We start from the raw sequence: 25,784 nt of genomic DNA, 5'->3' as shown, positions 1-25,784 counted from the left end.
GCAGGCTCTGTAGTGGAGCCGAAGAGTGCCCTGCATGTGCTTAACCCGCTGACATGTTTCACATGTCTTGACGTACCGGGCGACCCACTTGTACATGTGGGTCCACCAGAAGGACTGAGAGACCGACAGAAAGGTCTTCTCGCGGCCCAAGTGGCCGCTGGAGGGCGCGTCATGCGCCTCCGCGAGGATGTCGAACTTCATATCCTCGTCGTTGGGTACGACCACCCGTGGAGGATCAGTGGGATCCACCCGATAATAGAGGCGGCCCTCCTTCAACTCATATCGGTGGAGCCGTGAGCGCTGTCGCGACGAGAGCCAGTCGGACTTTGCGCTCGCTCCGGCCTAAAGGAACTTGACGATAGGCGCGACAGCCTCATCGTCCCGATACGCCATGCGTATCCGATCATATAGATCCGTTGTCACCCGCGTGATGTGGGCCAACTCATAGTCGGGACGCCGAGAGAGGGCGACGTTGAGCTTGCCCGGCTTGTATTCGACGCGGAAGTTGTATTCCGCAAAGAAGGACAGCCACCTCGCCATCCTTTGGGAGAGGTGAGGCGAGTTAGTCGCCGTCCTCAAGGACGCGTGGTCTGTGTAGATCACAAAGGGCGTAGAGCCCAGAAGGTGAACACGGAACTTCACAAGGGCATATTTCATTGCCAGGAGCTCCTTGTCATGGACAGGGTAGTTCCGCTCGGCGGCTTTGAGCTGCCTGGACTGGAATGAGATGACTCGTTCCTGTTCAGCCGTGTCGTCCTGCAGCAATGCACACCCGATGGCGTAATCGGAGGCATCGCAGACGACGCTAAACGGCTTCGTCTCGTCCGGCAGAGCCAGGACAGGGGCTTCTTGGAGACTGGCCTTGATGCTGTCAAAAGCATCCTGGTGCTCTTGCTCCCAGCGCCAGTCGACGTCCTTCTGAAGGAGGCTCGACAAGGGCTTAGCGAAGCCCGCGTACCCAGCGCTGTACTTATGAAGGTAGTTGGCCAAACCCAACCACTTTCGAAGATCCTTCTGGGATCGGGGCGTCGGCCATGCTGCTATGGCCTTGACCTTGTCTGGGTCAGCCCGAACGCCCACGTTGCTTACGAAGCAACCGAGAACTTTGATCTCTGGTGACGCGAAAACGCACTTGTCGATTTGGCGTAGAGCTTGTTCGCTCGCATCACGTCCAACACTCGACGGAGGTGTCCTAGATGCACCTCCATGGCCGTCTTGCCTCCCTCGGCACGGCTATGGACGAAAATGTCGTCGAAGTACGTCTGTACGAAGGTACGCAAAGGGCGGAACAATTGCGTCACCAGGCGATTGAACGTCGCCGGGGCGTTAGACAAGCCCTGCGGCATGACGAGCCACTCCCAAAGCATGCCGCTTGGAGTGCTTACCGCGGTGAGCGGGATGTCACTCTCTCGCATCAGGATTTGGTAGTATCCGTCTACCAAATCCAGCGCACTGTACAGTACGCTCCCGGCCATGTTGTTCAACAACACATCCTTTCGTGGGATCGGTGTTTGGGCCGGTACCGTTGCGTTGTTCAGCTTGTTATAAGCGTGAACCAGACGCCACTTTCCGTTCGGCTTACGAACGCAGAAAGTCCGCGTCGAGTGCGGGGAGTTCGACTCCCGCACCATGCCTGCCTTCGCTTTTGCGGCGAAGAAGGCATCAATGACCTCGCACTGTTCGCGCGTGAGAGGCCATTGCCTCGTGACACAATACTTTGTGCCGGGCACGAGATCAATCTCGTGCCGTACGCCTCGATCCGGTGGGAGTTGGGTCGGTGGGTGTTTATTCACCACGTCCGCATACTCCGTCACCAAAGGATACACCGGATCCTTGGGGTTTTTGAGAATCTCAGAGCCCAAGCGCGCCTGACGCTGCTTGTTCATGTCTTCCAGGACGTTCTCGTCCAGGACAGAGGAGGAGTTCAGCTCCTCCTGAGTGGTCTCAGGTCTCATGAGTACCATCTCAGCGATCTCTCCAGCCTTGAGGTTGGCCAGGAAAGACTCAGCCGTCATTTCCTCGAGGTTCAGTATCTCTGCAACCTCTGGCAACGGCTCCAAGTGGACACCAGATGCCTTGACGGGTAAACCCGTCTCGCTATCGAAGATGTGATAACACTCTTCCACCGGCCTTGTCGGAGGAGCCCGGGCCCTGGACTCCGAGTCGCTTGAAGCGACGTCGATCGGAACGAAGTTCGGATCCGACTTGAGGCGGCGGCGGCGTCTTTGCCGACGGCTTCTGTGACGGGGAGCTTTGCTGCCCACGTCTAGGGATGTCGTCGCTACGACATCCGAGGCACTCGTGGCCTCGTGTGGTACTGTTGTACCCACACAGGAAGCGTGTTCAACGCCTTCCTCTTCAGTTAAGGTCTGGGCGACCGCGTGTGGCACTGTGTTACCCACACAGGAAGCGTGTTCAACGCCTTCCTCTTCAGTTAAGGTCTGGGCGACCGCGTGTGGCACTGTGTTACTCACACAGGAAGCGTATCCGACGTCTTCCTCTTCAGTTATGGTCTGGGCGACCGTGAGTGGAACTCTGTTACCCACTCTGAACACGCTGTTCTCAGTGTTCATGACAGCTGCAGCTGTCTGCGGAACTAAGTTACCCGCCTGTGGACCTAAGTTACCCACTTGGCCGGCGCCTCTTCTGGGCGCGGCCACCATCAAAACATCCTCGGAGTCGTCATATACGTCGACGACTCCCAAGCATCTGCCGGATGCTTTGGTACCCTGGCAGCCCTCGCGGGCGCCCCGGGTCCTGACAGAGGTGGGAACATGACTCACCAATGCTCTGTCGGACTGCGCAGGGCGGCTGGCACCGATTGCCTTGCCTCGCCAGTCGATCCAGGGCTCGTGCTTCTCAAGCCAGGGCATGCCCAGGATCATATCATATGGATCCATATCGAGAACAGTGAACTGCTCGAGGCTGTCAAAGTCTTCAAACTTGACAGCCAGATCCACTTGGACGTTGGGGACAGTGACGACCTTCCCGTCGGCCAGTCGCACTGACACCGTCCCGTTGCCCTTGCTTTCTCGCAAAGCTTCGGACAACTTGTTGCTGTTACGAGCAACCGTCTGGCGGCGTGCGAAATTCTTCGACGCCCCAGAGTCAATCAAGATTCTAAAGGGGTGATCGTACCCCCGTACACATCCGTGTACTACGAGCAACCCGCCGCTGCTCTTCGCCGATTCGAGAGTGCGAAGACTCTCAGGGGCTAAGTCCCCGTGGTACGCGCCACCCGCGCACCCATCACGAAGACTTAGTTCTTCCCCAGTAGGGCGCCCCGCCCCTACTGGTTCCCTGCGTTCCCCTGTCCCCGGGATCCTGGCTTCTGCCAGCGACCCTTGAGGACGGGCTTGGGGAAGGACCGTCTGCGGAGTCTTTCCGCGGGACAGTCGCGCTTGAAGTGGCCCATCTTCCCACAGCCGAAGCAGCGGATGTCACGCTGTTCGGCGGACCCGAGTTCCATGGGAACTGGTCCGTTGGGGCTTGTTCGACCGGGAGCCGACAAGGAACTCCCAGGCCACGCTGAGGCCGGCGTACGCGCCTGGCGATGGCTGTATTCTTCTTGAAGAGCCACTTGAATCGCCTCTTCAAGGGTGCTTGCCTGCACCCGGAACAGCTGAGTGCGTGCGGGACCCACTCGAAGGCCGTCCATGAACACAGTCATCTTGATGTGTTCATTGAGTGGGTTTCCCACTAGGGACGCCGTGAGCTCCCGTATCTCTTGCACATACCCGTGCAGTTCGCGTCTTCCTTGTTTACACGCGAGGAAGCGCGAACGCTGGCGGTACTCGTAGTTCGCCGGGAGGAACGCGGCTCGGAGCTGTTCGCACAGCTGAGCCCAGGATGTGAAACATCCAGGGGATGTCGCTTCCCGAGTGTACACCCAACTCTTAGCACGACCGCTAAGGTTGGAGAGTGCAAAAGCAACACGCAGTTGCTCGGTCGAGATCAGAGCCGCGTCCATCGCGAGCTCTACTTCTCGGACCCAGAAGTGAAGGTTCTCGCCTTCCTTCCCTTCATACGGCTTTACCTTCAGCCGTATTGGCTTCGGGTGAGGCGGGTTTGCTTCCGCCGCCGGAGCCTGCAGGTTCTCCCGCACATGCGCGATGAGGCCCTGCTCGTACGCGTCGAATGCATTGACGCGCTCGAGCTGCTCAGCCGGTGTTGATACCACCAGGCTCTGCAGGGCCTCCATCCCGAAGATGCCTGCCATCTTCCGAACCGACTCGAACTGAGAGTCGTTCATATGGGAGAAGTCGTTCCTATCCATAGCAACGAACTTCGGAGGTTCAGGTAGTCTACCCGCGATGGCGTGGATTGACTACAAGTGCTACCAAGTGTGACGGGGTCACACAGCACCTTGCGCTAGAGGAAGTTATCTTCCGAGAGTATACAAACTCTCAGTGAACGGCAGTTCACAGGTCCCCTCTTTAATTAAAGAGAGCGAAGTGACCTAAATAAGGTAGATTGTAAACTGAGTATATTTATAGGTAGGTTAAGTTTGAGGTTAATACAAACTATCAGTTACCTATAGAAATGCAATGTCATTTAACCAATGGTTGGTTTTGAATGACCTTGGTACCTTGTACCAAATATCCCGGAGTATGACATGTCATACTCCTGAAGTGTGAAGTGTCACACTTCATGTAACCAGGGTACACTTAGTGCTACGTACCCCGTTACAGTTGTCGACCAGAACCTGAGATGGCTGCACCGTTGCAATGTACGACGTAAGCGCCTTCCTCATCACAGCATCGATGACCTGCAAGCTAGAGTAGTCGAACTCACCAGCCTGACAGATCGACAGACCACCAGAACGGAACGCTGGGCGGTCGTGTCCATGAATGTGCACATAGGAGGAGCGCTGTTGACATTCTCCAAGAGCATGCCGACGAGGAAGCCCGTGCTCGTGGGAGCACCACATGCCTCCAGGTGGAACTGCACCGAGAAAAAAAACTTGTGTTCGTGGATAATACCCTTGTTCGACTTGTCGTTGGCGCTAATTAAGAGGGTCTTTCAGCCCTCAGACAGAGTGCTCGAGTCCACAGAGTATTCGTGGTTCTGCGGCGTGACGCAGCAGCGTGTAGAGCGAATGTCGATGCCGGACTGGTCCATACCGCACTTACCGTACTTCAACTTGTCCCTGGTGACACCTATTAGTAATCCGATGATGAACTCATCTTGTTACACCACTTGCCACTGCACGATACTAGCTGTGCCACGTGCATCATCATTTGTGTTATCTTGATCAGGTCGAGAGGGCCCTGGTGCTGATGAAACACTGATAACGTCTGCTTCCGTCGGTACTTGTTGGGCAGTGATCATTACTGCATTAATACGGCCTTCATTTCTCAGTAAATTTCGCTGCGGACGATGCAAATTATGTCTTGAAATGCGATTGACTAATTTAGATCGAACCCTTTCGTCCAGCAAATCGACATGGCTGCCATTTTCTAACTCAACTTCCTACGAATCGTAGGTGAGTGGCTCCTGATCATTCCACGACCTTACTTCCCGAACTATTGCCCCCAAGACTTGATCAGGTGGTTTGGCTGAAGATGCACAACGCTGAGTAATGCAGAAATTGTGTAGCCTCATACATGATGATACAATAGCGCGACAATGGCGAAGGCGAACATGAAGTGGCTGCTTTAGAATTCTCCACTTGTTCACGAAAAGTCCAAAAGCCATTTCGATACGAATTCGTAGCTGGCTTATATTAAAATCGTAGCTGTCACGGTCTCGGCTGTCTACCAGCTGCGTCTTATTAAAAGGAGTCATTACACGCTAACTTTGGACATAAGCATTATCGCCGATGGCGAAGTAGTTGCCTGAGACTTCTTGTAGAATATTGCTTAGTTGCCAACGCTGGAAAGTGTACAAATCATTCATTCCACCAGGTGAGTTGATCGAAAACGCAGTAAGCGAGAAAGAGAGTCTGCACAAGCTTGGATATTCAGTCCATATTTCTGATATTGTCCGGAGAAAATCGATAGTACGCGACCGCACTCATCTTGACGAGGGACGCGTATTGGGCAAAGCCACCCGTCAATCACACCAATGCAATCATCAATAACACCTCGATTACTGAGAGACTGAAATTCGCTCGCAACTCGTTTCATATCATCCTGCGCTTTTGGAAACTGAGGCGCTAGAGCGTCAGTATCGTTGATAGCGTACATCACACGATACACAACACGGTAGAATATAGCAGTACTACAACCGGTAATGACACGGATGTGGTGATGGCTCCCCCCTGCTAGCCATGAGAGCGCGCATTGTAGCATTGCAGCTGGTGTGAGTGGAGGGACACCGCGAGAGCGGCGTAGCGACTGGAAATAGTCGACTACCAAATAGGGTCCCACAGTACATAGTAATTCCTGGAATGTAGACAAGCTTATCCTGTAGTACTTCTCGAATGCAGACTCTTTCAAAAGCGTGGTGGTATGGATTCACCATGAAATGCGTTCACGAACAGCAGGATCCACCTTCCTATGTGATCGATGGCGCTTGAAGACAGCCATGCAGACGAGAAGACCGCACAAGGTGTCGTCGTCTTTCCACCGACGCCGTTGTCGAGCTGTAGGGACGTACCGCTGCTGCGAAATACGGTGGGGACGAAATGAGATACGCGTTATGTCGATGGGAGCGGGACAAGTGGCATCTGAATTTCGAGCTTAGCGGTAATACGTAAGAAATAAAAGCTACACGTTACTGGTCCAAATCGGAAAGTGGATTCTAATATGGGCGCCTTTTTTGCCATACCCATCTAGCTAATCAAATCCCAAAGTGTTCGAAAACGCATGCGTTGAGAACGGGCCTTAGACAGATTTATTGAAATTACTACTACGTAGTATTTTTAAAAGGAAATTACGTTTTTTCAACTCTAACACTGAATCGTTATTAAACCCAAATAAAAGTTTCACTTTAGTAAATAACCCAATATTCCTGTTGACTGGGTGGAATTCCATTTGAAGATCATGGTGCTCTCTCGCTTGGTGTTGATCTGCTGTGCGCTGTCCGCTGGTAGCGCAGCTGCGCCCTTCGACTTCCCCGACCTGACAAGCTACAGCCAGCCGTGTGAGCCCTTCACATGCCGCCCTAAGCGAGCAGCAGCCCCCGTCAAGTGAGCCCCCCCCCCTGAGCATTAAAATGGAAACATGCGCTCTAACTTGTCTCTTCATCCTCTTCAGGGACTTTGAATTCACAGCAAATGGCTGTGGTACCTCCGGCATGCCTATTTCCACTTCCACGGACTTCCAGGAATGCTGCGACTGGCATGATGCGGTACGAGACTGTCGTCGTGGCTGTCGTGATTATTATTTATTGACTATTTGATGCAGTGCTACAGCGTATGTGGCATGCCCAAGGCCAACTGCGAGAAACGTCTGCAAAAGTGCATGAAAGCGAGGTGCAAGGCCATCCGGGACCCCAACAAGCGCGAAGAGTGCTTTTCGACCGCCAAGATCTTCTACATCGGCGCCAATGTACGGCCATTCACATTGCGCTGTTTGTATACATTAACTGACGGATTTTCTGTGGCTAGATGATCGCGTGTCCGGCGTACCAGGACGCGCAGAAGGAGGCGTGCGACTGTGTGCCAACTGAGGACGCCGCTGCCGCCACGCGTGATCGTCTGGAGTATTTCCTCGAGCAGAACGGCGCGCCGGAAGAAGAACTGGAGGACGAGGCCATCGACACGTTGCTGAAGAAGTACAAGGGCCAGGAGCCCACCATGTTCCTACGGGTCCTGAAGAAATACCCCAAGGCGCTTAAGACGGACCCGAAAAAGACCAACTTCATGGACGATATCGTCAAAAGTGCCGATAAGGATCTGAAGAAGAAGAAACGTAAGGCTGTCGAGAAGGACGTGCCTGTGGACGAGCACGAGGAGCTGTAGACCATAAGAGCTCCAAAATACACCATGTCTTGAGCACGAGGAGCTGTAGACCATCAGAGCTCCAAAATACACCATATCTTTTACTTTTTAGGACGTGGGGTCTTCTGCGATGTCGCTGACGTATTCTGGTCTGCAGATGTTGATGCCGTACTCCTTGAGACTAGCCGCCAAGTCCTCCATCGTCAGTACAGAGCGAGTGCCAGTGGGCGCAGTACCTTCGGGGCTCTGTACGGCCCCTAGCGCTGCCGACGCAGCACCCGTGGCTGTAGACGACGTGGCCTGTGAGCGTATACGCTGGTACTGCATAGCGTCGTGTGTCACGTCCAGCAGGAGCTTGTGTGCTGCCAGCGAAATCATCCGCGTCCTGTTCGGAATAAACGTTGGTCCTTAATACGTTGCTTTCGATGCCACTTACTGAGATATCACGTACACTCGCACGTCGTTGGTGGCGAACCCTGATTGCTGCAGATAAAACTCCACCAGCTCGTCCGGGATCGTCGGCGAGTATTGCGTCATGGCTGCCAAGAAGGCATCGAGCTGCGCCGCCTCCGACATGATCGAAACTGTGATAAATTGAGTCGCGTATAATAAATAAAAATAGTCCAGACAAAAATGTGCATGCAATTGCACCAAATTGTACACACATCATGGAGGATAGTCGTCTACACGTCTTCACTTATCGATCCCTCCCCTCGTGTGAATAATGTCGTCGTGCACCGAAGTCCAAGTTCTAGAGAACGTGTGGATCCCCGTGGATGCCGAAACGCGCTTGTCGGCGCGGATCTGGCTGCCCAAGTCGTCCACTGCCAAATTTTCGGTGGTGCTCGAGTACATTCCGTACCGGAAATCAGACTGGACGGCCACTCGGGATGCGAGTAATCACGTGTGGCTGGCCCAACGGGGATTCGCAGTGGCAAGAGTCGATATTCGAGGTTCCGGCAACAGTGAAGGTCACTTTTACGGTGAATACACTCTTCAAGAACTTCAAGACGGAGTGATGGTCATTGAGTGGCTCGCCAGTCAAAGTTGGTGTTCTGGTAGTGTGGGTGTGCTTGGCAAAAGCTGGGGTGGGTTCAATGGACTGCAATTGGCAGCCATGGCCCCACCTGCTCTACGTGGAGTAGTATCACTCTACTCAATTGACGACCGGTATGCAGACGACGTGCACTACATGGGGGGCGCAGTATTGGGGTCTGAAGCCTTGAGTTGGGCCACCGTTATGTTCAGCTTGAACGCACTACTGATGGCTCCGGAAACGGTAGGGTCGGAGGTAGCATGGAAGCGACGATACCAAGAAAGACTGGAGAAGCAGCTCCCGTGGCTACACGAGTGGCTAGCGCACCAAACTCGAGATGAATTTTGGGAACATGGCTCCATTTGTGAGACCTACGACAAGGTCAAGTGTCCGGTATTGGAGATCGGAGGCTGGAATGATGGTTATTTCAACGGTGTGGCGCGGATGATCAAAGGGATGAAGAATTCTCCGAGTAAAGGCGTGGTTGGGCCGTGGAGTCACAACTGGCCGAATAGTGCCACTCCTGGACCGCAAGTGGGTTTTTTAGAACTGTGTCGACAGTGGTGGGAGTACTCATTAAACGATAAAACGGACAATTCAGCTACCAGATTTCCGGACCTGCAGTTGCTCGTCAAAGACGAGATCGAGAACCCGACGGCGAGGATGTTTGAGTATCCAGGCAAATGGTGTGGCGTGGACGATGTCGAGAAGCTAGAGCAGAAGTTTGTGACGTTCTACTGCTCGAGTGGAGATGGCTACAAACTGCAGAATACGGCGGAGCCACCCAGTACTCGTGAGCGTGTGATCGGGTTTAATAGCTTGCAAGGTGCGTGGAGTGGCGAGTGGCTGTCGTTTGGCGGCGAAGATATGCCCGGTAATCAATTGAATGAGGATGCAATCTCTACCGGCTACTGGTCCACTAAATGAGGAAATTGAGATCGTTGGCCGTCCTCAAATAAGTGTATTCGTCAAGTCGAGCAAGCCGCAGGCCCTCATCATGGCGCGTTTGAGTGACGTTTCTCCCTCTGGAAAGTCGACTTTGATCACGCGTGGTGTGCTCAATTTGAGCCACCGTCATGGCCACAAGCTCGACGAGCTAAGCCACATGCCTATTGGCGAGAATACTCGAGTCACGTGGCAACTCAATGCGTGCGCATACACTCTACGTGCAAGCCACACTCTGGTGCTGTCCGTCACACCCAATTACTGGCCGATGGTCTGGCCGTCGCCCGAGCCAGTGGAGCTGTCAGTTTCCTTTGCTGAATCGAATCTGCTCAAGCTTCCTGTGCTACCTGAAGGTCCTACTCCTGTTGAGAACGCAGCGAGTTGCCCTGTGAAAGATTATCTTCTGGATGCAGGAGCACCATCACGCACTATTTAACTGAGAGAGGCTCCGCCGTTGGAGCGTAACTTGACCTTGTTGCTGTCGGAAACGGACTCGTCTCAACCCTTACAACGCCTTGTAGTCAACGAAGACCAATGCAAAGATTTGCTTGTTGACGAAGGAATTGTTATGGAAGAAACAGCGACCAAGACGTACACGATCGACCCTCAATGTCTCCACCCGCGTGTCAGTATTCAGCGCACTCTTACGTACGAGAAATGACTTCAAGTGAGCATAGTGAGCTGCTTGACAAGTTCGCCGACCAGGTGACTGCCGCTACGCATGTCAACGAACTGAAGCTAAAGCAGGTCGATTATGCAGAGCACCCGGTACTACCATGGAAGGTTCGCGTCGAGACAGACAGCTCCATGGCTTCAGATGAGACGACGTTCTTCCTCAAAGATCACATGATCGTCCGTCTGAATGAAGAGGTTTTCTTTGAAAAGACGTGGGAGAAGGAGATCCCGCGCCAGTTTGTGTAGCTTATCCAGCAATACGCAACCCAGAATTGCACGCCGAAAAAAAGTGATTCATCTTTTCACTTAAAAAAATACCGAAGCTAAGGCTATCTCCACTCGTAGTTGCTATCCGTATTGCAATCTGTCGAATCTGATTGGCTGTTGCTATTCGCTGCGATAATAGAAATAAGGATTTTTCACCAACTCCAGTCTTGGGTGAGTTTCTATTCGTGCACCAGAGTTGCTATTGGGGATCCGAATAGCAACTCGAATCAGAATTTCTATTTTCAAATATAGCAATAGCAACTCCGAGTGGAGATAGCAGAATATATTCTTTCTGATTCCGTCGCTATTTTAGCAATAGCAACTCCGATCCTTAGGTACCGGTAAGACAAACGTTATTGGTACTACTTATTAATACCAGTATTTTTTTCTTAAACTGATATAAATTACTCACTCATTAAATACTCACTCATTTTTAAATGAGTGAGTAAAAAACATTTACAATATAGTATTTCACGATTTGGCTACCGGAACATCACCCCGATCTACAGGTAGTAAACTCAGCACAGTACGTCAGCTTTCAGGCTGCATGCGTATGAGCGACAGGTGGTAACACTTTCGTAACATGAATACTGTCTCGTTGCCGCTTTCATTTTTTTTAAGATGAGAGCGATTATGAGGAGGTATGCTGACGTTGCCTTCAACTGAGTCAGTTGAACTGACCTCGATTACGAAGTCAGCTGGAGACTGTAGGAAAGAGATTTCAGGGTCGGAATGCCCTGCCGTGGCCGTTGATAGGCGGTAAAGCTGTCGCAGGTTAGCACGCAAGGTAGCATTCGATATCTACGAAAAACGAAGATCATCTTCGTTTTTTTCAAGATGACTCTTACACGACTACGGTAGATCAATTATAATGGGGGTGTCGCCATCTGCTGCAGGACAAGGTCAAGCTGTCAACTAGTTGCACCGCACGCCAGCATCAGTCACCATATCGTGTCGACGATCAACACGCGAGTACCGAGAGGCTCTTCTCGTTGACATCAAGTCAAGCACAGCACTGGGTCGCCCAGCACGACCACCACTTAGCAATTCGCAGTCGACCCCAAAGCACAGCGTAACGATGAGTAGTCGAAGTCTGAATGATCCGTTGAGCTCGAAAAATCCATGGGCTCCATATACCCCGGACAACCAACCGGATAGTCGATACACGGTGTTCGAAGCTAACTCCAGTGTCACCGAGTCCGGAACCCGTTCCGTAATGTTCGCGAATGACGCCAATGGTTTGGTAATTCGCAGTACCAAAGACTGTCGACAGACGTTAGTGTTCTCGGATCAGGAGATCTGTGATGACATTTTGGCAACGATCCCAAAACTGCACTCGATAGTGATCAACGGGGTCAAAGGCGGTCGATGGAAGCAGCGTAATGTCAAAGGAGGCGTGCAACTAAGCGAAATGGAGCCCAATTACTCGCCCGTCGACCCTGACGATGATCTCGATATTCTTCACGAAACGGTGGCAGCAACGGAGCTCCGCTGTCACTTAAACGAGGCACTGAGTGTGTTGCTGCATCAAGACTCGAATGCGTATGATACAACGATGAAAGCTTTGCACGGCAAGAGGTTTAAGAAGGGCGAAGTACTGTTCCGCCAACGCGTGGCGTTCGACACTAACTCGCAGGAGCAAGCTCGTGTTCCCGTGGATGGAAACGACGACACACCGCAGCAAGGCGTCATCACTGTCGCGTCGGCCACGTTGCGTCCTAGCGCTGGTTTGCTACTACCCTCTCGTCATAAACACACGCAACAACTCTTGTTCTCGACCTGTACGCACCAGTATCCAGACAAGAAACGCGCCGTGCACGTGATGAAGACAGTGCCCAAATCTGTCCACGACCAGGTGCTTCCTAGCTCGGACCGCTCTTCGCTGCGCCGTCAACTCGACCACATTGCTGTCGGGTTTGATCTGCAGTTCACGCCACGTCCTGGAGGTAGTAGTCGACAGACGACGCGCATTTTTGCCCATGCGTACGCCTCGGACCGGCCGTCATCGGCCTTCCGAGAGGAAACCGGCGAGAACCGGGCAGCGTCCGTAGCCAAGAAGCGTGAGGCGGCTGCGAGAATTCACGCGTCCGACTTGAGCCGCCGCCGTACAGCACTGATGAACCCGGAGGCGCGTCATGTGATGAGGGTGTTGACCGAGTCGGTCGCGCAGTTTGAACGGGTGATCCGTCGCCGGCGGTTTGGCTTCCAGTCTTCCATCTATTTCCCCAAGGAATACGCAGACCCGTTCGGGAGAAACGCTGCTCGATCTGCAGCAAGAGCTTCCACTTCTTCCGTCGTGACTTCTACTGCCAGCTCTGCGGCCACATGGTATGTAGAGACTGCTCTCAGCTGTACGAGGTGGAAGCTCGTATCGGAGAAGTTCGTAAGAACCGCTGCTGTGTTCGGTGCGTCGTACGTGTTGACTCCTGTAAGTTCGACGACGAAGATCTGCTGCCTGATTTGGGTCCAATCCTCGTCGAAGCGCCTCCCGACGTCTGGGAGAGCTTGGGCTCGAACGGTAATGTAGACGACACGTCTTCTGAGTCTGATATGGACGATCTACCCGGTCAGCTTTGTTCCGAAGATCCGGAGACACGCAGTCGGGCACTGGAGATGCTTGGTCGAGTTATAGGAAGCCCAGCAAGCTCCTATTCTTCCTCGGACTCGAGCCGTAAGCTCGTGAAACTATCTAGTAATGGATGCATTCGAAGCCACAAGAAGCAGAGTAAGAAAACTACCAAAACGCAGTCTCAACGCGTGCGGAAGCGTGTGGAGAACCACGTGACCCACGAGCTGGCCAGGTCACGGCTCAAATACACCGTTGATGCCTGTGACGTAAGCGATCGCACCAGAGACTACAAGTACGAGCTCGATAGCTCCAAAGTCACGAATGAAGACCACCCGTTGGCCCCTATGCCCGATGGACAGAAGGACGCCCGACGCGTCGACTTTATCCAGCAATCTGGCGCGTTGCGGTCAGACTACGACCGCTCGGCGCTGAATATGATCGCGCAGGTGGCGGCCGAACGCCTCGCCTGTCCGATCGGCTTCGTCTCGATGGTAGACGATGCGCAGTTCCACGCTATCGGCAACTACAACCTACCCGTGGAAGCGCATCACCTTCCTCATAACGAGAACATGTGCATACACGCCGTGTACGCGGACAAACCGTTAGTGGCTAAAAACCCGCAGCGCGATATGCGTTTCGCTCAGATGCCGTGCGTGGAAGACCTGGGCGTCAAGTTCTACGCTGGTTTCCCGCTGCGAGCCCCGAACGGAGAAGTGGTAGGGTCCCTGTGTGCAGCAGACGGAGTTGCGCACAACAACATCTCCACCAAGGACTACGCGACGATGGAGACGCTGGCCAAGCTAGTTTCGGACCTACCGGCGCACAACAGCCCCCACAGTACGAAGAGCTGAGTGTATGTACCGTGTGAGCGAAACGTAAGTTACATGCTAACGAATGTAGCAACCCTGCCATTTATGCAGTGCACGTCCATTGCGTAGCAAGCTCTCAGCTTCATACCACACAATCTTCGGATTCACACTGAGCGGGGTCCCGCAGTGGCTCGGGCAATGGGCACAAAACCGACCGGCAGAAATATGGGACGTCATATACGAAGTAGCAAACGAATGCTGGCGGATCAGCTGTGCGGCCGCAATAACGGCACTTTGGAGACGACAAGTGGATTTAGTACACCCAAGCACGGATCACCCAACCGAGGCACAGCAGGGGATAGTGGCCTGCATGAACACAATAGGTGAAGCCATCCGAAGGCACACGGAAGGCTACTATCCGCTCACGCAGCACACGTTTCGCAAACTACAAGTGGCACAGGCGATTATCTCACGATGAAACTCAACACCAGACACACAAGAGCACACGAAACAACGGGGGCTCATACGCATTGGCTTCTTCGACGGGGGCTCCAGGGGGAACCCTGGACCTGGAGGGGCAGGCAGCATACTGGTGGAATACGATGACTCAATTCACAGCTTCAAGCCATTATGGGCGGCGGCGACGTCACTGGCGGTGAAGACAACAACAAACAACGTGGCAGAATTGGTGGGACTACATAGACTGCTCACACGAATATGCGAGTGCAAATGGAGACGCGTACACATTGTAGGTGACAGCGCCATGATACTCGGGCTAATGGCAGCCCGAAAGCCACCACGGGCCAGAAACCTACAGCACTGGTACAGATTATGCCGGAGATTAGCAGACGAATGTCAAATACAGAGCTGGGGGCACCACTATAGAAAGTTCAACAAAATGGCGGACGCGGTAGCAAACACGGCCATGGATGAGAGAGCAAGCAGGATGGTGCTGTGGACAAAAGACGGGAAGGGACAAGGAGCCCAGGCGATATGTGCACAGGTCACCAGCAACATAAGATCAGACACCAAGCAGTGAATGGACACACATACTTTACAAGACGACAGGTTGACGACAGGCATGCAGAGTGGAGGAATGCAGCCGCTATACACACCAACAACATAGCGCTCGGGAGGGACGAGGCAGAGATAACTGCGGTTATCAAGCAAACCCGGGAAGTAGGAAAAGCTACCGGGAATGGTGATTAGCGTTGAGTCCGACAAATGACAGTAACACAGTACACCTCAATTATTATTAAGCTCTCAGCTTCATGACGCCTCTGCTACAGTAGCAGCTGCTGCTTTGGAGCAAGTATTTACTGAGGGAGTGGGCGAAGTTTTGATACGCATGACGCCACAGTCTAGTTCAGTGGACGAGCGTAAGGAGCAGGCGACCCGTTCAGTACTCTTCCGCTCTAGACGTCCTTGGTCAGCTAGTGAGTTTCGTCGTATTCTCTCACGAGTCTTATTGGGAGGATCAGGCGAAAAAAAAAAACACACACAAAGGCGCAATACTGATAAGCTGGATGTGGAGATCTATCCGCGTCAGAGTCTTAGTGTCATGAAATACTGATGATCACCCCTTCCCAAACCGCCCCAAATTGTCTCGCCAGCACACAACACCTACAGATTAACGACTACCAAGCTCGGAACCAGTTGATCAACCAAACGAGGTTGCAACAGTGAAGCACTGCTGAATTCCATTGACCATATTTCCGTGAATGAATCATTTTTCGTCCTTCGTAATATATATAGCTTTTCATAATTCATCGAGTGGATAGAGGATATTTGACCTCAGGGGGACCCAAAATGTTGTCCTGTCGTGTACTAATGATATATCGGTCGAGATAATTGTTTGAGTTCATCGAGAAAGTATGGCCTGTTTTTTAGGGGATGTGGTGTTATTATGAAAAGCAAAAACAAACATTGAAGTTTTCTGTGTATCCTTGTGTTAACAGGTACGTAAAGTGTATAGCCGATTGCCTCTGTGTCTGCATTTCGCTTTTTCTTGTCTTTGGCGCCATCCCGTGCATAGATCCAAAGCAATCAAGACGAGAAGATGAAAGTCGAATCATTCCATTTCAGCTTCTCGATATCCTTCCTATATCGCACCCACCATTTGTACAATGGGTTGTTGATGAGATCACTTTCCGCGACATTGTGAAGCCCTAGCAGCTTATATACCTCGTCAGGGGATTTCCAAAGCGCAACAATGCCAGTAAGCGCCTTGTCTCGCAACTCCGTCGCTGCCTTTTCCATGCTGGGGTACTTCATTGCAGCATCGAGAATATGGAGTAAGGGGCCGGGATTCTTCTCGTAATTCTTCTTTAATGTCGCGAATATCTTTGGTATTTTCGTTCGTGGCGACAGTATCCATGTACGAGACCCAAGTCTTGAGGAGTTGCGTGCGATACAAATCTGCTTCGGGAAGCTTTAGCTTGACGAAGACTTTTGAACAGACTCACCATTTCTCAGCCACATTTCAAACAGTTCATACTCCAGTTCCGTGGCCCTCTTTTTCGTCGCATCTTTCGCTTTCGACGCTATAAGAAACGTCGCCACTTCTTTCGCCAAACTTCCGCGTCAATGTGGCGACCGTGTTGGTTGCCTCGTCGGGGTACCTTACGTTGAATTTGTTTAGGTACTTGGTCCACGTGCTCCATATCGGGTTTTCTAATGAGTACAACACGTTAAGATTGAGATCAACCAGGGCCTCATCCGCTGTTTTTCGACTAGTCAACCAGAACTGAAGCACATCGTCCTCCACCCTCTTTGCGATGCTTTTCGTTGCATCAATCTTCTTCGCTTCCAAAGTTAACTGGAGCAGAGCACCATCCGTGGCATATTTTCGTAATGCTGGAACCATTGAAACAGTGTGCTCTGGATACTTTGCGTTCAAATCGTCCACATACTTGACCCAAGATCTGAATTCAGGATTACTGAAGAGATCCTGACTTGATTTGATCTTGGGCTGGAATAGATGAAAGCGCCGCTAGGGTCCTTTCTTGTATCTATCCAGTACCACACTTGCTCTGCTTGAAGACGCGTGGCCATTTCCTTCGTTTTAGTGCTCTCCCTGGCCTTTTCAATGAGTTTGTAAAATCGTTTTGGAATCGTCGCCGTACTTGGCAGCTAGTGTCGAGATTGGGTTAATATTTTCATTCTTGGTAACCACTTTGAGCTCATCTACCTTCGAGACCCACTTGAAGAATTGTTCGTTCACAAAAAGATCATCTCCGGCATCCTGAAGATGCATACGCTGGAATGCCGATGCAGCAGATTTCTTTTTCTCGAGCCATCTTCTAATGATATCTGGTGTCAAAACCAGAGGCGTGAACACGGTCTTTACTTTCTCTACAATAGGCACGGAAAAGCCTCCTCCCGTCCTCTCCTCGTCGCCATCTTTCTCAGTGGTGTGGCTAACTCGCAAGAATCTCTCTGCTGCTTTGTGAACATCGTTACCGCTAGATGGTGAGCGAGGTACTTTGGCTCTTGAAGCATCAATGGATGTGGTCGAGAAGATGATAGGCACACAAATTAATACCAGAAAGCAACGAAGCCGCATTGTTGCTGCTCCAGACCGTTGTGAAATCAATGTGCCTTGTGGCCATGAAATCGAGCTGTATTACGATAAATTTGTCATACATGTATTATGACACGTAAACATTTAATCTCATAAACACTTCCCCATAATCCAAGATTTGCTAGATCCCTTCACAACAGGGAGTAGTTGTGATGGACTGGTCTCTGCCTTTTGTGTGGATAGGATCACCGGCCCACTACGGTGCCTTCGGTGGAGCATTAATTTTCTTGGTGTTGCGAGAGTCCACCACGCTGGTGCTCAGTAGCGGAAAACAGACCCATTCGTTTGCTACACACGGATCGATGACCAAATTACAGTCGAGGAAGACTACGCTGAGCGACTGTTACGTATATCCTTCAGTATATATTGTCGCGGAAGTTATTTTATATATGTCCACTTTATTGGGCAGAGGAACATGACTCGATAGAGGTCACGATTTAACCTAGCCCTCGATGGACCATTTTAGGATTTCTTACATCAGAGTCCCCCCCCCACCCACATACACACTGGATCTCGCTACCGCTCTGGGGCTCTCGGTAAGCTCCTCCTTGTGAGTAAAGCTGCTGCTCCGAGTATCGAGGCGACGTGAGTATTAATTACAGCAGTACTTGGATTGATCTGCTACGTCACAGCGACGAGTAGTAGGACGCAATAGACAGAATCATAAAGCTGTCTACTAATGAGCCACGACCCTTTTTAAAACATGTCTTGCTCTTAAGTCCAGTTGTGCACTCAATCTTTAGATAATTAAAACGCGCCCACTTCGACACGCAAACTGAAACAACATGCATGAACTTTATTAAATTGCTTTACGGCGGATTGTATTAAAAAAAATCGCCCTTAGGACCCCGATTTTGCACTTATTAAGCGTGAGTTTGCTTAAATTTTAATTTTTACAGAATTTAGCCAGCGATTCGTCGTAGAAGCGAATATTTGCCTACCAAAATACCGCTCTGGCCACATAACATTTTGACAGCTCTATTTAACCTCATTTCAATGTGTTCCATATTTGGCGCTTCAAATAGACAAAACACAGATCTGTATCATGTGATTAGATACAAATTTCTGGGTATAGTAAGAAAAAACTATTTTTTTTCGACCAGCCTACGCTTGAGATATATGATGCATATGAATGTGGAGTAAAATGTCTCCGGAACCCTTTTTGATTAATACCGTTAAAAATTGATGATGCTGCAATAAAAACCTAGTGCTTACCAAAATCGTCGACGCAAATTGAACATTTGCATTCACAATTTTAGCTAATATTGACAGCCAATTATATAACACAAAAATGGGTAAACTCAGGCTTTATTTTAGGTCCTAACCAAAAAATCTGGATGATATTATGGCTCGAGAACCGAATGATCGATTATTAAGTGGGCCAGAGTGGTACCGAAAAATCGGCCCCAGTGCGACATCGATTTTTGGTCAAAATCAAGTCAAGTATATAACCTCATCAAGGTTTTTTCAAAATTTACCCTTATGGTGACACCCCTCCTAAACAGGCGGCAGATCGTCTTTTTTAGGTCTGTTTCCCACAGCATGAGCTACTTGGTATTTGTAAGCCGACGGGGTTTCCCCAAAAAGTACGAAGTAGGGAGGAGGGGGTGAAAGTCTACTCGCTTGGCAACACGAATCCATGTCTGTGGGGGGGGTAGAATTCAAGCCAATGCCTCTACTTTTCGAGATTTGCAGTATACCTGGAGGATATGCCATTCATGAAAATGGGAACGTCGCGCTGGACCCGTTTGTCGCACTGAGGCCGATTTTTACGGTAGTTAGGTATAGTACAGAAGACACAATCCTACACCATGACTAAAATGTTATCGAGACAATAGCGACTGTATTGAACTTATGGCTTCAGCTTATGTTTGTGTGAAAACCCAGTATACCCGTGATACGGTCGCGATAGTGGCGGAAAGCGGTTTAGACGCGTTCAGACTTCAGCTTCACGCTCGCCAGAGGCTCGTGATCAATTCAGCGCGACGTGCCGGGGGGGGGGGTATTGGGGTCTGATGCGGCGCTCACGGGTGACCCGTGGAAAACGATAGGTACCGTTGTTTTGTCCTTCTCAGATACTGCGCCCTATATCCTTTCTTCATTACCACAGCACTTAAATTGTTCTCTTTATCGGTCGCACCTCCTTTAAGACAGAATGACGGTTCCGATCCGTCGGAAATGTATGATGAAACCTATTGTATATTTTCCTGCACTAGGTTCTGGAGCCCGAAACTCATGCGTAGCCACTCGAGGTGCTCGGCATTCAGAGCTTTGTGAGTCGATTATCCGCATGCGTTTGTCCGCGGCCACAATCGAATCGTGACCTTCCATTGAGAGATTAGCATGACTAACCAGCTCTATCAGAGCTCGTTGTGCTTCGCCGTCGAGTCAATAGTATAGCTGAGAGGCTGTGTAGGGGCTGGGGCTGCCGGTGGCAGCGCACATTGACAGAGTAACACCTGGGCGGTTGGAAAGCACTCCTCTAGCACTTGCCACTCGACAAAATATTTGTCGATAACCACACTCGTGACCTCTTTCCACTTTAGATTTTTGTCCTTGAAATATTTCAAGACCGTTTTAATCGTGACAGCGTTCTCATTGTGGCAAATGAAGTCAACCACTAGGAACCCTGTACCCGTACACGTAGTGACAGCCCAACTCCCTACACAACAGCCGCAACCAAATGAGATTCAAGGTTGTTGTAAGAAATTAAGGCTGCGCTAAGGGTTGCTATAACAATAAGGTTGCTTTTCTGCACGTAGCCAAATGGTAGCCAAGATTGCTCGTTTCGTGCGTGAAGTCCATCGTCAAGGTTTCACCCCACCGCTCAAACGTCATCTTTTGCACTTTTGTTTGTATGACGGCTCCACAGGTGATGTCCATCTGGTCCTGGATTACGAGCACATCGCTACCTTCAATCTGTCGAAGAGCATGCAGCAAGTCTTTCATTCGATTGTGGTGTAGCGGGATCAGCAAAATCTGTGCGATTGCTGGATCCAGCTTACCAACTGCGCCCAGATACCGACAAACGAAGAAGTCCCCGATGATCCGTGTTCTGCTGAGCTTTCCTCACCTTGTGTACCCGTCGGTAGGGCGGGATCTTGCTCTTTCGGTAACTATCGAAGTGTTCAAGTGGTGAAGCTTGAGTGCCTTGGTGATACGTGGGGATGGGTGGAGCAGTAGTGGTAAAATCATCACTCTGCGTCCGTGGTTGATTCTGGATCCTAAGCGAATATTCGAGCTTAAGTGGATCCAGGGCCTAGATCGTGGATCTGGCCTTAGGGTTGCCTTGCGGGTGTGTTCCCTTGCCTTTTCGTTTCCTTTGCGCTGTACTTGCCGCCTCCTGTGACGGGATCTTGAAAGTTGAGAGCCTCTAGGGTGTAGCCGGACAAGTAGTATCCGGTTATCCTGTCGGATCTGCACGTGTAAAGGAAAAGCTCACTAGGTTGTAGGATCTGGCCAATGTATTATCCAGTTATCACTACCAACACTAGATAGCTGAACAGGCCGGGCAGTTCCGCACCGACTAAGAAGCTCCTTGAATTGAGATAACTTAATTTGGTGAGGTCGAGCTGGGCGCGGAGGTCAAATCGGCGGAAGGGGAGAGCGGATTACCCTCATACGTCAAAGAGAAGTGGATTCCGCACCCGGTCATATTACGGTCGGTTGCGGAGCAAATCGTGTAGCACGGGCGTCGTCAACAAATGCTCCAGGGGAATTTCTTCAGTGGTCGTCTGCACAGGTGCGGTCGTAAATATCCTGGTGTCGTAACGAAGGGAAAAGGCTGTGCAGGCCGTCTGGTCAGGCCGGTGTCTCGTCCCACAGTATTATATCAGGAATACTTGAGAATCGGAGCCGTTGGTTTCCCGCACACTGGTTTGCCAGTCGTAGGGTTGAAGTAGCTTGGGGACACGAAGACTAACGTTCCCTCGGGTAGTAAATACCCTTAAGCACCTTGTCTGTGCAAGGTGCTGTGGGACCCCATCACACTAGGTAGCACTCGTAGTCAATCGTACACCTTCGCGGGTAGATTGAACTACCTATATTCTATGCGCGCTCTACGTTGGAGCCACGTTGGACCGAATTATTTTTCCTCGCTTGAACGACTCACAGTACGTGTCTGTTCGGAAGATGGGAGGCATCGTTGGACAAGATGTCCTTCGCAGCTTGGCGGCGGTGACGACTGCTGAGCAAGAATACCTTGTGGCCGCGTTTGAGACCTACGTGCGGGGTCTCATTGTTCACGTCCGCGGGAGCTTGGAGGCCTCGATGACCACTCCCACGGCAACCAGGTCTAAGTCGATAAGGCGGAAGGTTCTCACCTTTGAGCGGAAGAAAGGAGAGAACCTTCACTTCTGGGTCCGTGACGTGGAGATCGTCATGAAGGCGTGTCTCTTTAATAATAATTGAGGTGTATTGCGTTACTGTCATTAGCCGACTCAACGCTAATCACCATTCCCGGTAGCTTTTCCCACGTTCGGGGTTTGCTTGATAACGGGAGTTATCTCTTCTTCATCCTTCTCCCTCCTAAGCGCTATGTTGTTGGTGTGTATATTGGCTGCATGCCTCCACTCTGCATGTCTGTCGTCCTCCTGCCTTCTTGTATTGTATGTGTGTCCGTCCACTGCTTGGTGTCTGATCTTATATGGCTGGTGACATGTGTACAGATCGCCTAGGCTCCTTGTCCCTTTCCGTCTTTTGTCCATATCACCGACCTGCTTGCTTTCGCATCCATGGCCATGTTGGCGACCACGTCCGCCATTTTTTGAACTTTCTATAGTGGTACCCTCGGCTCTGTATTCGGCATTCGTCCGCTAATCTCTGGCACAATCTGTACCAGTGCTGTAGATTTTTGTCCCGTGGTGGCTTTCGGGATTCCATTAGTCCGAGGATTATAGCGCTGTCACCTACGATGTGTACTCGTCTCCATTTGCACTCGCATATTCTTGTAAGAAGGCGATGTAAGCCCACCAATTCTGCCACGTTGTTGGTTGTCGTCTTCACCGCCAGTGACGTTGCCGCCGCCCACATAGGCTTGAAGGTGTGAAGTGTGGCATCGTATTCTACTAGAATGCTGTTGGACCCTCCTGGGCCAGGGTTCCCCCTGGAGCCCCCGTCGAAAAAGCCAATGCGTATGAGTCCTCGTTGTTCCGTGTGTTCGTGTGTGTCTTGTGTTGAGCTCCATTGTGAGATATTCGACTGTGCCACTTGTAGCTTGAGATACGTGCGCTGCGTGAGCGAATAGTAGCCTTCCGTATGCCTCCGGATGGCTTCTCCTATTGTGTTCATGCAGGCCGCTACCCCCGCTGTGTCGTGGTTGGTTGTTCCGTGCATGGGTGTACCAAATCCACTTGTCGTCTTCAGAGTGTCGTTATTGCGGCCGCACAACTGATCCGCCAGCATTCGTTCGCGACTTCGTAGATGACATCCCATATTTCTGCCGACCGGTTTTGTGCCCATTGCTCAAGCCACTGCGGAGCTTCGTTCAGCTTGAATCCAAAGATTGTGTCGCACTGAGGTGGTGAGTTTGATCGTGATTAGTTGGGTGCGTTTTCGCTCCCCAGGCCCCATTTCCAACCCAAAGTTGACCACAAACTGTCTGCTGTCGGGCGCCGCCAAGCTAAGTGTACCGTTCCCTGTTCTGGTGCGTCCTTGCAAGTGTCCTCCATGCATCTGAAACCCCTCTCCTTTCCAGTCCATAGCCTGAGCCTGTTGTGTTTGAGTTTGATGATGTTTTGTGTATGATATGGTGGCACCCTTTCCATCCTCTGTATGTCTCCCCATGAGACCGAGCGTAGCGCCTCTGTGATTTCAGGGCTTCCTCCCCCCATGAGTTGGCAGTTGGCTGCATCCTCTTCTTTGCTGCCTTCCTCCGTGTGGCGCTGATGAGGTGTTTGTACTGTTTCCTAGATTGTGTCCATCTTCTCCCTCCTGTCAATAAAGGCTTCATACGCGTGAGTAGTGGGTGAGGCTCTATTGTAACGGTCCGCTGTGGCTGGTCTATAAAACGCGCCATCGCGCCACTCAGGTGCTCGTTATCGTGCTGCCAGTGTATGGGAGTCGTGGTCGACCCCCAGGTGTGTAAGACTTGTTTGCTGGTACTATCCACCGCAACGGTGAACGTGTGGTGTGGGTCCCCTGTTGCGTGGTGTACCGTCAGTATGTCCTCTTCTGTTCCTGCGAATGCTAGCTCCGGGTAAGCTGCCAATTGCCAACGAGAGATCCCTGAAACCGTGCGCTTGCAGACTTGGTAAGGGTATCGTGGCCCATGTCGGCCTGAAAAATGACCTATCCCGTACTCACGAAGACAATGTCCACCAGGTCTCCTAGTCGTTTGCATGTACGCCATCTCGTGAGCGCCTCGTACTTCGTCCAATTACTCCGCTGCCCCATCGGATTTGTTAACTGTATGCTTTTGAGTGGTAGTCGCTGTAAACCACTTTTGTGGAAGATCCCTCCGAATTAGCTGCGTCATCTTGTCATCGGCACCATTGCTTCCTTTGCCAGCTTTTTTTAAGTGGTGAGTAGTCCGGCTGTGGTCCATTGCGTTGTCAGTCCATTGCGGTGCTTCAGCTGTCTGCGTAATTCCGGGACGCCAACCCCTCCCGGTTCCACCGGGAAATCGCCCTCGCTGTAGAATAACCCCACCCATGGCTGTCCTGTAGGCCAGATATCATCGGATATGCACGTCGGTGGCTTACGTCTTGTTGGAGTGATGGCTGGGTCATCATGCTTGCCATTGCCCCGTAGTATGTTTCCAACGCGCCGAAGCCTCGTGCTGTCTTCTAGCGCCCATTTCGCTACTGTTGCGGTGCCGAGTGCCATTAGTTCCGTGCGCAGGTTTGGAACTCCGAGCCCTCCTTGCATCGGACTTAGCTCCGCCACGTCGGCTTTAACCCATCCCTTTGGTGGAATATCTGGATCCGTGAAACTTAGGTTCCACACATAGTTTCGGATCCGTCGGTCAGCTTCTCTGATGATGCCCTTCGTCGGCCATGCATGTCGTGCTACATAGGTGAGTTTGGGTATGCTGATGGCGGTTGCTATTGCCACCCTGTGTTGCGTTGTGGCTGCTTTGCTGCAGGCCAGCTCTAGTCTTGCTGTTAAGGTCTCGAAAGCTCGTGTCCATGCTGTTTCTGTGGTGCTTCCAGAGTCGACAATGTGCCCTAGATAGCGGGATTGCTCTGTTTCGTCGATTACTAATTGCGTCTGTGTCTGCTGTGTAGTTTTGTCCTCCTCATTCGTGGTGGGCGTGCCGAGTTGGATGGCAACCGATTTAGCTATATTGAGTCTCAATCCCGATACCTTTGTGAAACGCGCCACCGCCTCGATTGCCGTTAGTTGGAGTGCTTTGTCTGCGATGTAGATGGCTGTGTCATCTGCGTAACCTGCAGCTTTCAGCTCCCATGTGCCCTCATGTTCCCCCAGCTCGATCCCTCGTAGCCGCTTCTCTTGTGTGATCTCGTCGTAGAGTATGTTGACAGCTAAGATGAATAATAGTGGTGCTAGTGGGCACCCCTGACGTATTCCACTTGTGACTTGCAGTGCTCGTGTAACGGGGTACGTAGCACTAAGTGTACCCTGGTTACATGAAGTGTGACACTTCACACTTCAGGAGTATGACATGTCATACTCCGGGATATTTGGTACAAGGTACCAAGGTCATTCAAAACCAACCATTGGTTAAATGACATTGCATTTCTATAGGTAACTGATAGTTTGCATTAACCTCAAACTTAACCTACCTATAAATATACTCAGTTTACAATCTACCTTATTTAGGTCACTTCGCTCTCTTTAATTAAAGAGGGGACCTGTGAACTGCCGTTCACTGAGAGTTTGTATACTCTCGGAAGATAACTTCCTCTAGCGCAAGGTGCTGTGTGACCCCGTCACACTTGGTAGCACTCGTAGTCAATCCACGCCATCGCGGGTAGACTACCTGAACCTCCGAAGTTCGTTGCCATGGATAGGAACGACTTCTCCCATATGAACGACTCTCAGTTCGAGTCGGT

At 51.2% G+C, this 25,784-nt stretch overlaps 5 protein-coding genes across 5 annotated transcripts; 3 read left to right on the top strand and 2 right to left on the bottom strand.

Moving 5' to 3' along the window:
* Positions 1–6,986: 6,986 nt before the first annotated feature.
* PITG_07638 (phospholipase A2, putative) lies at positions 6,987–7,919 on the top strand (the record flags this gene model as incomplete). The annotated part of the gene is made up of 4 exons (XM_002904546.1): positions 6,987–7,132; positions 7,200–7,293; positions 7,350–7,493; positions 7,553–7,919. 4 exons carry the CDS (start codon positions 6,987–6,989, stop codon positions 7,904–7,906), a joined length of 738 nt encoding a protein of 245 aa, XP_002904592.1.
* Positions 7,920–7,993: 74 nt separating this feature from the next.
* Positions 7,994–8,461, bottom strand: PITG_07637 (transcription initiation factor TFIID subunit, putative; the record flags this gene model as incomplete). The annotated part of the gene is made up of 2 exons (XM_002904545.1): positions 7,994–8,270; positions 8,337–8,461. 2 exons carry the CDS (start codon positions 8,459–8,461, stop codon positions 7,994–7,996), a joined length of 402 nt encoding a protein of 133 aa, XP_002904591.1.
* A 148-nt stretch (positions 8,462–8,609) lies between these two features.
* On the top strand, positions 8,610–10,787 carry PITG_07636 (serine protease family S15, putative; the record flags this gene model as incomplete). Its single annotated transcript, XM_002904544.1, has 4 exons — positions 8,610–9,835; positions 9,882–10,254; positions 10,312–10,491; positions 10,560–10,787. 4 exons carry the CDS (start codon positions 8,610–8,612, stop codon positions 10,785–10,787), a joined length of 2,007 nt encoding a protein of 668 aa, XP_002904590.1.
* A 1,099-nt stretch (positions 10,788–11,886) lies between these two features.
* Positions 11,887–14,228, top strand: PITG_07635 (uncharacterized protein; the record flags this gene model as incomplete). Its single annotated transcript, XM_002904543.1, has 4 exons — positions 11,887–11,899; positions 11,987–12,987; positions 13,086–13,487; positions 13,530–14,228. 4 exons carry the CDS (start codon positions 11,887–11,889, stop codon positions 14,226–14,228), a joined length of 2,115 nt encoding a protein of 704 aa, XP_002904589.1.
* Positions 14,229–17,271: 3,043 nt separating this feature from the next.
* Positions 17,272–17,751, bottom strand: PITG_07634 (secreted RxLR effector peptide protein, putative; the record flags this gene model as incomplete). The annotated part of the gene is made up of 1 exon (XM_002904542.1): positions 17,272–17,751. The coding sequence occupies one exon, from the start codon at positions 17,749–17,751 to the stop codon at positions 17,272–17,274; it is 480 nt and encodes a 159-aa protein (XP_002904588.1).
* Positions 17,752–25,784: the final 8,033 nt, after the last annotated feature.

This window comes from Phytophthora infestans, genomic scaffold (assembly GCF_000142945.1).
Source record: "Phytophthora infestans T30-4 supercont1.11 genomic scaffold, whole genome shotgun sequence".
NCBI lineage: Eukaryota > Oomycota > Peronosporomycetes > Peronosporales > Peronosporaceae > Phytophthora > Phytophthora infestans.
This window is presented reverse-complemented; position numbering and strand designations above follow the sequence as displayed.